Source organism: Palaemon carinicauda, chromosome 1 (genome assembly GCF_036898095.1).
Source record: "Palaemon carinicauda isolate YSFRI2023 chromosome 1, ASM3689809v2, whole genome shotgun sequence".
Lineage (NCBI taxonomy): Eukaryota > Metazoa > Arthropoda > Malacostraca > Decapoda > Palaemonidae > Palaemon > Palaemon carinicauda.
Window position 1 is genome coordinate 91,197,043 of NC_090725.1, and position 15,029 is coordinate 91,212,071.

Consider the following 15,029-nt stretch of genomic DNA (forward strand, 5'->3'; position numbering starts at 1 on the left):
GCGTCAAGCACAGCAGTCAAGAGTTGTTTTGACTGCTCTGTCTAGGCAGTCAAGAGTTGTTTTGACTGCTCAGTCTAGGCAGTCAAGGCAGTCTCGACTTGACGTCGAGCGTCCTCCCGCTCCTGTTGTTGTTGACAGTCAGACTGTTAAGCAGTTACATGACGTAGCGTCCTGGACTGCTACTGATGCACCAGTGCGTGTGGACTCTGCGTGTCAAGCATTACCGCCAAGGCAGGTCTCCCCTTTGCTTGTTACTCAGCAGTTGTCGGACGAAGATCCTTCAGATGAGGACGTTGCTGATCCTCATCATGATGATCATCCTTCAGATGTAGACGAACCTAAGACGGTTCCTCCTTCGATGGACTTTAAGAAAATCATGTTGATTTTCAAGGATCTTTTTCCCGATCACTTTGTTACCGTTGCTCCTCGTTCGCCACCGTCTGAGTTTGCTCTAGGCTTACCTGCTAACATGCCAGCCTTTACTAAGCTAGTGCTTTCTCGCTCTTCCAAGAGGGCTTTACGACTTTTAGGCGACTGGTTGGATACCAGGAGGAGTTTGGGGAAGACGGCCTTTGCCTTCCCTCCTTCAAAGCTCTCTTCTAGATCGAGCGTCTGGTATGCCACGGGAGAAGTTCTCGGCTTGGGAGTCCCTGCCTCTGCCCAGGGTGACTTCTCAAGCCTCGTAGACTCTCCCCGCCGCCTAGTCATGAGACGCTCGAAGATTAGTTGGTCCTCCTCGGACCTTGACCATCTGCTTAAAGGCGTATACAGGGCCTTTGAAGTATTCAACTTTCTTGACTGGTCATTAGGAGCTTTAAGTAGGAAAATCTCGTCTGCTGACAGAGATGTTTCCTTACTTATCATGTCATGTATGGATAAAGCCATCCGCGATGGTTCCAATGAGCTCGCCTCCACATTTACGTCGGGAGTCTTAAAGAAGCGAGATTCCCTTTGCTCTTTTCTCTCGCCAGGAGTTACTCCCTGTCAGAGATCAGAACTGCTCTTTGCTCCCTTATCAGCGTCCTTGTTTCCGCAACAACTGGTTAAGGATATAGCTTCTTCGCTTGTGCAGAAGGACACCCATGACTTGATGGCGTCCTCTGCTCGCAAAGGGACTCCTTCTACATCCTTTGCTGTAAGACCCAGGATCGAGACCCCGGCATCCAGATTTATCCCGCCCTTTCGTGGCAGAGCTCCCAGCAGGGGAAGCGCTCGTGCCGAGGGAAAGAGAGGTAAGAAGAGAGGAGCCAAGTCCTCACGTGGCAGAGTCTGACTGCCCACAGCCTCAGACAGCGGTAGGAGCCAGATTGAAGAGCTTCTGGCAGGCCTGGGAGAAGAGGGGCGCAGACCAAGAGTCTGTTCGGTTGCTCAGAGAGGGGTACAAAATTCCGTTTGTACGCAAACCTCCTCTAGTGACAACTCCCATAGACCTCTCTCCCAGGTACCGAGAGGAGTCAAAGAGACAAGCCCTAAACCAAGAAGTGTCTCTGTTGCTAGAGAAGGGAGCGGTGGTGAAAGTCTCGGACCTTCAATCACCGGGGTTTTACAACCGTCTCTTCCTAGTCCCAAAGAAGACAGGAGGTTGGAGACCGGTGCTAGACGTCAGTGCGCTCAACGTTTTTGTTACGAAAACAAAGTTCACTATGGAGACCACGAAGTCCGTCTTAGCAGCGGTCAGAAAGGGAGACTGGATGGTCTCTCTCGACCTACGAGATGCGTACTTCCACATTCCTATACACCCGGATTCCCAACCGTTTCTGAGGTTTGTTTTCAGGAATGTGGTATACCAGTTTCGGGCCCTGTGCTTTGGCCTCAGTCCTGCTCCTCTCGTATTTACGAGGCTCATGAGGAATGTGGCAAAATTCCTCCATTTATCGGGTATCCGAGCCTCCCTGTACTTGGACGACTGGCTTCTCAGGGCATCGTCCAGTCATCGCTGTCTGCAGGATCTTCATTGGACGTTGGGTCTGACCAAGGAATTGGGACTTTTGGTCAACCTAGAAAAGTCCCAACTGATCCCATCCCAGACTATTCTATATTTAGGGATGGAGATTCGCAGTCCAGTTTTTCGGGCTTTTCCGTCTGCCACCCGAATAGATCAAGCCCTGCTCAAAGTCCAACTAATGCTGAAGAGAGAACGGTGCTCAGTCAGGAATTGGATGAGTCTCGTAGGAACTCTATCATCCCTGGAGCAGTTTGTCTCGCTAGGAAGACTACACCTTCGGCCTCTCCAGTTCCATCTAGCCTTTCACTGGAACAAGGACAAGACGTTAGAGACGGTATCAATCCCGGTCTCCGAACCAGTAAAGGCATGCCTGAAATGGTGGAACAGCAATATCAGTCTGAGAGAGGGACTATCCCTAGCAGTCAAGAACCCAAACCACGTGTTGTTCTCAGACGCGTCGGATTTGGGTTGGGGTGCGACCCTGGACGGTCGGGAATGCTCAGGTCTGTGGACCTCAAGTCAGAGGAGCATGCACATCAACGGCAAGGAGCTATTGGCAGTCCACTTGGCCTTGATGAAATTCGAAAGTCTCCTTCGAAACAAAGTGGTAGAGGTCAACTCCGACAATACCACAGCTTTGGCGTACATCTCCAAGCAAGGAGGCACACACTCCCTCACGCTGTACGAGATCGCAAGGGACCTGCTCATTTGGTCAAGAAATCGAGGCATCTCCCTGTTAACGAGATTTATCCAGGGGGACTTGAACGTCTTGGCAGACTGTCTCAGTCGGAGGGGTCAGGTGATTCCCACGGAATGGACCCTCCACAAGGACGTGTGCATGAGTCTTTGGGCGACTTGGGGTCAACCCACCATAGACCTCTTTGCCACCTCGATGACCAAGAGGCTTCCAATCTATTGCTCTCCAGTCCCAGATCCAGAAGCAATACACATAGACGCATTTCTACTAGATTGGTCTCATCTGGACTTATATGCATTCCCACCATTCAAGATTAGAAGTTCGCCTCTCACGAAGGGACAAGGTTGACGTTGGTTGCTCCCCTCTGGCCCGCGAGAGAGTGGTTCACCGAGGTACTTCGATGGCTGGTAGACTTTCCAAGAAGTCTTCCTCTAAGGGTAGATCTATTACGTCAGCCCCACGTAAAGAATGTTCATCAAAGCCTCCCCGCTCTTCGTCTGACTGCCTTCAGACTATCGAGAGACTCTCAAGAGCTCGAGGCTTTTCGAAGGAGGCAGCCAGTGCGATTGCAAGAGCGAGGAGAGCTTCTACCATTAGAGTATACCAGTCGAAGTGGGAAGTCTTTCGAGACTGGTGCAAGTCAGCATCTGTGTCCTCGTCCAGTACCTCTGTAGCCCAAATCGCAGATTTTCTTTTACATCTGAGAAATGTTCGCTCCCTCTCAGCTCCCACGATTAAGGGCTACAGGAGCATGTTGGCTTCGGTCTTTCGTCATAGAGGCTTAGATCTTTCCAACAATAAAGATCTCCAAGATCTCCTTAAGTCTTTCGAGACCTCTAAGGAACGTCGTTTGGCAACTCCTGGATGGAACTTAGACGTGGTCCTAAGGTTCCTCATGTCAGACAGGTTTGAGCCATTACATTCAGCCTCCCTGAAGGATCTCACCCTCAAGACACTTTTCCTAGTGTGCTTGGCTTCGGCTAAAAGGGTCAGTGAACTTCATGCCTTCAGTAAGAACATCGGCTTTTCTACAGAAAAAGCCACTTGTTCACTTCAACTTGGTTTCCTGGCCAAAAATGAACTGCCTTCTCGTCCTTGGCCTAAATCTTTTGATATTCCTTGCTTATCAGAGATCATAGGCAACGAACTGGAAAGAGTGCTATGTCCTGTTAGAGCTCTTAAGTTCTACTTAGCCCGTACTAAGTCCTTACGAGGTAGATCTGAGGCATTATGGTGCTCAGTTAAGAAACCATCATTGCCTATGTCAAAGAATGCTTTGTCATATTTTATCAGATTTTTAATACGAGAGGCTCATTCTCACTTGAATGAGAAAGACCGATGTTTGCTTAAGGTTAAGACGCACGAAGTTAGAGCTATAGCAACCTCCGTGGCCTTCAAGCAAAATAAATCTCTGCAAAGTATTATGGACGCGACTTTTTGGAGAAGCAAGTCAGTGTTCGCGTCATTTTACTTAAAAGATGTCCAGACTCTTTACGAGGACTGCTACACACTGGGTCCATTCGTTGCAGCGAGTGCAGTAGTGGGTGAGGGTTCTACCACTACATTACCCTAATTCCAATATCCTTTTTAATCTGTCTCTTGAAATGTTTTTAATATTGTTTTTTGGGTTGTACGGAAGGCTAAGAAGCCTTTCGCATCCTGGTTGATTTGGCGGGTGGTCAAAGTCATTTCTTGAGAGCGCCCAGATTAGGGGTTTGATGAGGTCCTGTTGTATGGGTTGCAGCCCTTGATACTTCAGCTCCTGGGAGTCTTTCAGCATCCTAAGAGGATCGCTGGGCTTCGTGAGGAAGGCAGACTAACAAGGCAGAGTAATCGTCTAAGTCAACTTCCTTACCAGGTACCTATATATTTGGGTTTTGTTATGTTATAACTGTCAAAAACTCTAAGCATATACGCTGTAAACTTAATTAACTCTGGTCTCTACCCACCACCATGGGTGTGAATCAGCTATTATATATTCACCGGCTAAGTTAAATATTTAAAAATGATATTTTAATTATAAAATAAATTTGTGAATATACTTACCCGGTGAATATATAAATTAAAGGCCCTCCCTTCCTCCCCAATAGAGACGCAGCGGGACAAGAAGAATTGAGGCTTGTTTACATGCATATGCGGTATCTGGCCGATAGTTGGCGCTGGTGGGCACACCCGCAACCTTCATAGCGATCGCTCGCGAGTTTTTGTGTGTTTTTCTGTCGAGCCGCTGGAGCAGCAGCTATTATATATTCACCGGGTAAGTATATTCAAAAATTTATTTTATAATTAAAATATCATTTTTTAGAAATACTTGAAAACTATTAGTTCTATAGTTTTTTCATGCAAATTTAATTTTATATTCAAAACAGTTTAGATTATCATTACGGTAGTTTATTTTATTTATCGCATTTTCTATTCATTGAACAAGACCCTAAACATTTTTTTCTAAAGATTTTCAAATGAATCTATAAGTATTGGTCTAAATGCAGCCACATTCTTTAAAACCAATCATATCATGAACTGCTTATTGCTATTTAGATTTTAGTTAAATACCATTTATTTTACATACTGGTAACTCCTTTGCTAATGTAATGCATATACAGCAGTTTTGTATGTAAATATGGCACTAGGAAACATTAAAGAACTTGAAAATTTGTTGAAATTAATGTAACATGCATCAATTTGCTCTTATTACTGTAGGTAATTGAAGCTGGGAAGAAGGAAATAAACAATTTCAGCATGGAACTTCTGGGTATTTTGGAAGAGCGCATGAACAGATATATAGCCCATGATCATCCAAAAGAAGCTGTTCCTTACTTTCATGCTGGAACCTTAATGGGAGATGCTTCATCACATTACAATCTTGCTTTGTGTTACCACATGGGGTATGGCATAAAACAAGATTTCCAAAAGGTAAGAAATTCATCACAAACTAAAAAATTTTTTCTTAAATCATAATCCTTGAAATCTTGCCTGATTATCACTTTATAAGGTTAGTTGTGATATGAATTCTGGTCAATTTTGCTCTTTCTAAATTTACTTGAGCTTTAAGTTTTCTATTTTGAAGAATTTTAATAATAAAATTTATTACATTAATATTTACCTGCGAGTTGGATACTTAATTATGTACCTTACAAGCCTCTCAACCTTCAAGTAAAAAAATTTAACTTTTCCTTTTCAAATTGTATGCCTTTCCCTTTTGGAGGACCAATCAGTGTAATATCGTACTCATACTGCTGGATGGAATCTGCACCCATTGGTCCACAGGATCCATCCAAGCTCCCAACCTCATTCTAAGGAATAATTAAAGACCTGTATTAACTTTGATATGTCACTGATTTTTTATATTTCTCCAAAGTTCAGTTTACTGTACTTTGATGAATGTTACCTGAGAGCAACAGTTGACTACTACATCTCTTATTAGTTGAAAAAGAGATAAAAAAATACAGCAATCATGAACAAATTTTTCAAAAACAATTTTGATAATTCGCAACTGAACTTTAAAACCGTGATATACTTTCATTTAGAATGTAGTTAATTAAAAGTAAGCCTTGCCTTTTCTTGGATAAATAAGAAATGACAAAATAATGTTAAAATAACAATCTATGTAATTGCCCCCTTACAGATTACGTATTGGAAAGAATAACATCAGCTACACAATTTCTGCCTCGAATTCAAAGCTCCTTTTTGAAACACTACTGGAGCTTCAGTACCTCCTGAGAAAAATACTCTATTGAACAAATACTTACTTGTTCCTATATGAATACAAACCTTCATCCTTTAATAAGAATATGCTATCAGTGAAGCTGAAACCTTGCTGGTGGTGGTCAAGCTCCGCATCCCTACCGACTAACTGAGGCAATTCATTGTTTACGTGGAAAAATTAAGGAAGAAAAAATTATTTTCTAGTTTGCCCAGTAACTGCAACTGACAGTTTTGTGCAAGCTGCCAATGCACTTCTTGTTCCTGTTAAACAGCATTCTTGTTGTTGCTTATTCCTTTGCAAGTGTAGCCTGGTGTTGATGATGCTTTTGTAACTAAGGAAGTGGGACATCGTTGCATGCTGTTAATAGAAGGAGACCTGTAAGTTGCTCTTTCAATGAATTAGTCTTATAAGACCGATTAACAGGAGTTGTTACGGGAGAGACAGTGTTTACTAAGAGTCCCCGTGATATCTTCACCATAGACGAAGAATAAGACGAAGTGGACTAGTTAATGCCTCGTCTGTTGGGTCGCGTTCTAAAGAACATAAAAAGAAGGTTCCCTTCCCTTTGTCCAGATTTCCAAGGAACTTGTGTAAGAACCTAGTTCTTTAAGGGATTTTTCTCCACCTGACTGGAATACATAATTTTACATCTTCTGAGGACAAACATGCTCATCAATCAGAGCTTACCTGTGGGAAGCTAGAAGCTTAATGAGTGCATTCCTTTGCGTGCTCACACTTCTTGGAATTCTTCCCAGGTGCGAGCCTACCAGCTGCCACGAGAGCTTACTCGTCCATGTAGCGATCATGTTCAAGACTTTGGTCTTTCTCCTGACACTGCGCATGCCTTAGCACGTCAGCGTGCACAGAATAATGGGCATACCTTTTCTCGCTGACACAATTTAACTACAAAACAATCTGATGATAGGAATACTGCTTATGATTGTGCATGTCCCCGTGTGCCCATTTGCATTCCTAAGTTTGAGCACTCCCATGCACATAAATGCCATCCTGACCTATTATTGTGCTCAGCTGCACGCTGTTCATTGAATATGCATTGGCAGACGACAATAGAGAGCATACTCCCACCCAAGATAGAGTGAGAGAACAATGTTATAATCTCTCTAAATTGTTCATTGGTTCGCCAATGAAAGTATATGCTTAAATACTGGAAGTGGTTCCAATACGCCTATACTCCCCTGAGGACGCATGCACTTATAGGAACATGTTTACCCTTTGACATGTGTGCTGACAACTATCTGTGGCCTGTGGGAGCAAGCTCTCACCCATACGCTCACCTTCTTCTGAGAGCATACATTCACCTTCTAATAAGTCTAGAGACTCAATAATTCTATGTTCGCCAGAAGATTTCACGAGGTGAGAAAGTACCTTCCCCGAAAATACTGTACGTATGTATTGGAATGCGTTACAGGTGCTCACACATAGGCTACCTTTGCTCCTTTCTCACAAGAATGGTTTGCTCACTGCTGGCAAGAATAAGGGCCTGACCCTTCCCTTTCCTTCCTGGAAGAACCTTCTCTTGCTTTTGGGGGAGAAAGGTAAAAACTACATACAGTGTCTCACCCCTTCGGGAACATACATCTGTATATTGTACACTATGCTATTTAGCAATCTTAGTCGGTTTTGTACCAATTGCAGTACCCACATAAAAAGGTCCGATCAATGTACCAAGAGAAGTAGTCAAAAACCTGAGTAAGTTGGACACCTAGTACGCTCTCCCCTCGTTTTCGAGGTGAAAGATTACGTAACAGAAATACTTACCATATTTGACGGCATATAAGATGCACCCTCATTTCAGCTGGTCAGATTCAGGAAAAAAAGATTTTGGTTGAAAACAGTATAACTATACATTACACAAGCAGAAACATAGCTGTATAAAAGCAATTTGGCAGTACAGTAGACCCCCCCCATACGACATTAATCCGTTCTGGAGTTGGTATCGTATGGTAAAAATGTCGTACGGCGGGCAATAGAATAGCTAATGCGTGCAAAACCCCAGGTAAAAACATTGAAAATTAGTACATAACAAAATAGTATAGTAAGCACTATACTACAGTATACTTATATATAATATACATGTACTGTACAGTACATGTATATAATTAAAAAACATTACAGGTATAAAGAAAAATTATATACTGTACTGTACTGCAAAGGAAAAATTCAATTTTATTTACCTTTGGAGTGACGTGACTTGAGCTGATAGTGGGTGGAGGCAGAGGGGGGAGGAGACGGTAGATATAAAAACGTATCAATACTAATTATGTTATGTACACTTAATAATAAATTTATTCTTACTATTAATGTAAACACTTAAAATTAAAAATGCTTTTTTTTTTATCATTTTTGTCTTTTGAAATTTTTTTATGATTTTTTTTTTAGAACTTAAAAAATTACTCTTTTTTAGCTTTTTTAATAGAATCACTTATATTATCTTTGCTTTCTGACACTTCTATTTTGGAGAAATATCTATCCAAAGAAGCCTGTTTCTGACGATTCCTCAACATATTTCTAAAATGACACATACACTTGTCATTAACACTGTCCATAAGACGACCTGTTCAAACAAAGCATTAACATGTTCTCTCTCTCTCTCTCTCTCTCTCTCTCTCTCTCTCTCTCTCTCTTTGTTCTTCTTCACTGTTAGTGTTAGATACGTCTATTAATTTTTTCTGAGAGAGAGAGAGAGAGAGAGAGAGAGAGAGAGAGAGAGAGAGAGAGAGAGAGAGAGAGAGAGAGAGAGAGAGAGAGAGAGAGAGAGATATTAAACAAAAATGTGTTGTGTACATATGATTTTTAACAGCATCATCGAGTTGAAAGACAATTAAATGTAACTAAAAAAGCACTATCAGCGAATCTGAATTCCTTTATTAACTAAAACAAATATACAGTATATACAAATACACTCGTGTGCGTATGCACAAACACACACACACACACACACAGGTGTAGGAATTCCTACGTGGGGGACACGATCGGCGAGGAGGTAGAGATGGTGACTGCGATAACGTACCGTAACTTACACTACGGAAACTTTAATCTAACTTAGCTTATTTATTTTTTTTCTATTTTTATATTTCATATTTTTTACTATTTTTTTCTTTTGATTTTTAATTTTCATCACTGAGTTACGGTATGTTATCGAAGTCACCATCTCTACCTCCTCCCCGACCGTCTGTCTCCTACTGCGTAGCAATTCCTACATGTGTGTGTGTGTTTGTGCATACGCACACGAGTATGTTTGTATCAATATTTGTTTTAGTTAAAGGAATTCAGATTCGCTGATATTACTTTGTTGGTTATATTTAATTGTCATTGAACTCGTTGACGCTGTTAAAAATCATATGTACTCTAAACACATTTTAGTTTAATCTCTCTCTCTCTCTCAGAAAAAAAAATAGACATCTCTAACACTCTAACACCGAAGAAGAGAGAGAGAGAGAGAGAGAGAGAGAGAGAGAGAGAGAGAGAGAGAGAGAGAGAGAGAGAGAGAGAGAGAATTTTATTTAAAGAACATGTTAATGCTATGTTTAGAGAGAAACAGAAATAGAGAGAGGACTTTTTTAAAAGAGCTTGTTAATGCTATCTTAGTTTTCTTTGCTTCACTTTTTTATTTCTTTCTGTTCATCACGCTGGCCCTTCTCACAAATGATCGTTGCCAACAATCTCTTTGTCCTTTATCCCTATCAACAAAAGGCATTCCATCTCTTCCAGGGTATTGCTACGATGTCTTGTAATAATAGTGACATATGCAGTGACGTATGAGCGTGGTGGTAGGCTAGTGACTCGCACAGTCGAGGCGTAAAAACCGCCAAGTTTGAATTTTGGAATTTGATGCCGTAAGGTGGGGAAAATGTCGTAACAAGGGGACAAAAAAATCGTATTCCAAACTGTAACGTGAAAAAAACGTAAGCTGGGGACGCCGTATCCCGGGGGTCTACTGTACATGCAAACATTAAGCATACACACGACATACACATGAAATAATGATAATACTGTAATAATAATAAATTAATAATGATAATACTGTAATAATAATAATAAATTAATAATAATAATATGATATTTTCATAATAAAATAAATTTTTGAATATACTTACCGCTGGTTATATAAGAGCTGAAGTCTCCTGACGCCGTGGCAGAAATTCAAAATCTCGCACAATCGTAAATATGGCAGGTGTACAACCGCGCCCTAGCGGTATCACAGGTGGAACTACACCCAGCCACTTCAGTTCTTTCAAGCCTCATAGCAATACCACAGGTAGTCTCTAGAGGGGAGGAGGGCGGGAGTTAAATTTATATAACCAGCGGGTAAGTATATTCAAAAATTTATTTTCTTATGAAAATATAATTTTTAAATATAAAACTTACCCGCTGGTTATATAAGAGCTGATTGACACCCCTTGGTGGCGGGTCAGAGACAGCTGCATATTGAAAATTCACTTGAGCATTATATAAACACCCAACTTAAGCGGTTCTCACCTGATAAGGAAGCTGACAGCAATGGTACTCTGCCTCATTTCGTCCGCTATCCTTAGGAGATCCAGTGATCCACTCGGGGCTGATGATCTCTAGGAGCTGTCAAACGGTACAATCACCTATAACATGACAGGACCTCAACTAATACCCTTGTTCCGGGCGCACTCTAGGAACAAATTGACCACCTGACCAAACCAAAGATTGCGGAAGGCTGACGACCAGCCTCCACAAACAACCATAACTTACGAGTTCCAAGAGATAGAAAAGGGGGTATTAGGAAAAGGGAACGTATTGGTAGATCATTCACCTACTATCGCATTCACTGCTACGAAAGGACCCAATGTATAACAGTCCTCATAAAGCGTTTGAACATGTTTCAAATAATGTGATGCGAAAACTGACTTACTCCTCCAAAAGGTCGTATCCATCAAACTTTGTAGAGAACGATTCTGTTTAAAAGCTACTGAAGTCGCTACCGCTCTGACTTCATGAGTTTTTACTTTGAGAAGCCTCTGATCCGCTTCATCACACTGAGCGTGAGCCTCTCGAATTAACAGTCTTATGAAAAAAGACAAGGCATTCTTTGACATGGGCAGTGAAGGATTTCGGACTGCACACCACAAAGCGTCTGAGTCGCCTCTCAGATTCTTCGTTCTGTCCACATAGAGCCGTAATGCTCTTACTGGACAGAGCACCCTCTCCAACTCATCTCCCACCACATCATAAAGGTTAGGGATCTCGAAGGATTTGGGCCATGGCTGAGTAGGATTTTCATTCTTAGCCAAAAACTCTAGTTGTAAAGAACAAATGGCTTTTCCATCCCGAAAACCAATGTTCCTGCTTAAAGCGTGTACTTCACTTATTCTTTTTGCGGTGGATAGGCTAACCAGAAACAAAGTTTTCAAGGTTAAATCCTTAAAAGAAGCCGAGTGCAAAGGCTCAAACCTGTCACTCATGAGAAATTTAAGCACCACATCCAAATTCCAGGCAAGGGGAGCTGATTGAATTTTCTTGGTGGTATCAAAAGACCTAAGCAAGTCCTGTAGATCCTTATTATTGGAGAGATCTAAGTTCCTGTGTCTAAAAACCGTAGCCAACATACTCCTGTAACCTTTAATTGTAGATGACGAGAAGTTATGCTTATTCTTAAGGTCAATGAAAAAATCTTCTATCTGGGTTAAAGATGTACTGGATGAAGAAATCGCGTTAGCCCTACACCACTCTCTGAACAACTCCCACTTGGACTGATACACCTTGATGGTGGAAGACCTCCTTGCCCTCACAATAGCCTTGGCTGCCTTCTTCGAAAATCCTCTACCTCTAGCGAGTTTTTCGATAGTCTGAAGGCAGTCAGACGTAGAGCTCGGAGGTTTAGATGGTTTCGGGCCAAGTGAGGTTGTCTGAGAAGATCTGGTCTTAAGGGAAGGCTTCTCGGGAAATCTACCATTCATTCCAGTACCTCTGGAAACCAGCTTCTTGATGGCCAGAACGGGGCTATCAGAGTCATCTTGGTTTCTTCGTGGGATACGAACTTCTGTATCACTTGGTAAAGAATCTTGAATGGGGGAAAGCATAAACCTCCATGTGTGACCAGTTCATCAGAAAGGCGTCTATGTGAATGGCCTCGGGATCTGGTACCGGAGAGCAGTAACACTCCAGTCTTTTCGTCTTTGCGGTCGCAAAGACATCCGTCTGGTTTGAAAGAGCCCCTTCCGGAGGGTTTCCCACGAAAGGGCTGAGAAGGTCGAACACCAGTAGAGACTTCCTTAGGTTTACGCGAAGCAAAAGTTGAAGGCAAAACTTTCCTCGCCGTATTGGTCACCAAATCATGCGTGGCCTTCTGAGTGAGAGCAGTGGCAACTTCCCCCACCAGCTCTTGTGGAAATAAGGTGGTAGACAAGGGAGCAAATAGCAGCTCCGCTTTCTGGTAGGGAGAAACTCCTGCAGAGATAAAAGAGCACATCGTGGCCCTTTTCTTGAGGATTCCAGCTGTAAACAAGGCAGCTAACTCATTCGAGCCATCCCTCACACCTTTGTCCAAGCAGGACATCAAATGAACAAGGACACTAGTGTCTGTGTCCTTCATATCTGAGACCCTCTTACTCAAAGCTCCCAAAGACCAGTCTAGGTAATTAAGCACTTCGAAGGCCCTGAACAGACCCTTAAGTAAATGATTGAACTCCGTCATTGACCACCAAACCTTTGTTTTCCTTAAGGCTAGACGACGAGACGAATCTACCAAACTTGAGAAATCCCCCTGGGCAGAAGAAGGAAATCCCAAGCCCAGGACTTCACCAGTCTCGTACCACACACTAGATTTAGAGGCTAATCTTGCGGGAGGAAAAGCAAAGGCCGTTTTGCCAAGAGTTCTCTTAGAGTCCATCCAGGAACCCATTAACTTCAAGGCCCGTTTAGAAGACCGTGAAAGTACCATCTTAGTATAAACCGGCACTTTGGTTGTTTTACCTAAGATAAATTCCGTTGGGGGAGAACGAGGGGCCACAGGGGTAAAATGATCAGGAGAAACTTATGTAAGAATCAACATAAATTTTCTAAGGTCAACAGCATGTTCATAATGTTTCTCTTCCTCATTCTCAGAAACCTCCTCTAAAGGCTCGTCCACGTCAGACTTCTCTTCAAGTTCGTCTTCTGGCAGTGCAGCAACTGCTGCAGCCTGAACTGAAGGATTAACGTCTGAATGAGACCGCCTGTCAGAGTCAACAACCTCATCCAACTGAAGAGGCGAGGTCGAAGTTGACTGATGAGAGACCTGGATGGGTCGATGCTCGCCGTCAAAAGTCAACTGTCGCGTGTCGTCCCGAGAACTCTTAGAATCTGCTTGCTGTTGTACTGACCGACGTTTGGAATCAGACGTCAACTGCCGAGAGTCAACACGTGGACGCGTAGCGTCCGCTAGCTGTTGACGCGGCCGATCTCTGCCGTCAAACGAAGACTGTTGATGGTCGTCTTGTGGACACCTAGCGTCCAAATGTTGTTGACGCTTCCGCTTCACTGTGTCAAAAGTTGGCTGCAGAGAATCTTCGTGGCGACGCATTGTGTCCATTTGCCGACGCCGGTGTTCTTTCTCACGTACGGAAGTCGAAATTTGTTTAGCAAGAACTCTCTGACGTGACTCATCTATATCAACCTGGTGTCGAGCACTACGAATGGGAGACCGCCTGTGCGATAACTCGTCAGCACTAGAGACCGCCGGCCGCCTGTGCGACAACCGGTCTGACGTCTGACGCCCGACGCCCAATCGTACTGCCAACACCTGGTTGATAAGAATCCATGAACGACAAGAGCTGTTTTTTCATAGATAAAAGCATAGACCACTTAGGATCTTCAGTTGAGACATTTGACTTCTTCCTTGACGGTAAAACAGTATCATCATCACCACGCCTTTCGGGTGAAGAAAGCCAGTCTAAGGGGAGAGGTGGCGCATGAATCGTAACATCGGCCATAGAAACAAATTCAGAGTCGGAAAGTATTTTCTCTACTCGAATACCGTGATCTGGACGCTTCGCAGGAGTACAAGTGACGGGAGAACGAAAACGCTCAGGGGAATCCAACGTACTACAGCCTGGATGTGCAGGCGATTCCGGACGCTGAGCAACCGCATGCGATCTTTTAAGCGGTGTAGACGCTCGACGCCACATCTCACTACCCGAACCTTCATTGGAGGACGGGGATAATGTACCAACCTCACCTTTCCTACGATGAGGATGAACGACCTGTGATACGGCAACAGGAACGTTCGAGGGAACATCTGCACGATTGATGAAGCTTCTCGTTCCCTTTAGCTGTTCGACTTTACTTCTCCCATGGGTTCGAGAGCTCGAAAGAGGTCAAGGCTAGGTTAACGATAAGATCGTGCAGACGGGCCCTCCACAACACTGAACACATTAGAAACACTTTCCACAGTTCCGGCAGTTTCACGATTTTTCAGCACATTTAATTCAGAAAAAATTTTATTTCTATCTGCCGATAACGACTCAACTTTTTCACTGAGAGCCAGAATCGCGATAAACATGTCTTTCATAGATGGTTCCTGATCTACCACTACGGTGGAAGGAAGAGGATTAGGAATATTAACATTAGGTAAGGCTACCTCAACAGATCGTGAACTACGCCTAACTCTATCCCTCTCAAGTCCCCTAACATAACGTTCGTATGTTACCCAT

The 15,029-nt window shown here is 43.1% G+C and overlaps 1 protein-coding gene across 1 annotated transcript in view; it reads left to right on the forward strand.

Annotated features, from left to right (window-relative positions):
* The window catches only part of LOC137649857 (uncharacterized), a 70,269-nt gene that overhangs the window by 16,197 nt on the left and 39,043 nt on the right, over positions 1-15,029 (forward strand). The window contains exon 4 of the mRNA XM_068382801.1: positions 5,343-5,555. Within this exon, the coding sequence (XP_068238902.1) occupies positions 5,343-5,555 (213 nt within the window). The remainder of the gene's footprint in view (positions 1-5,342; positions 5,556-15,029) is intronic.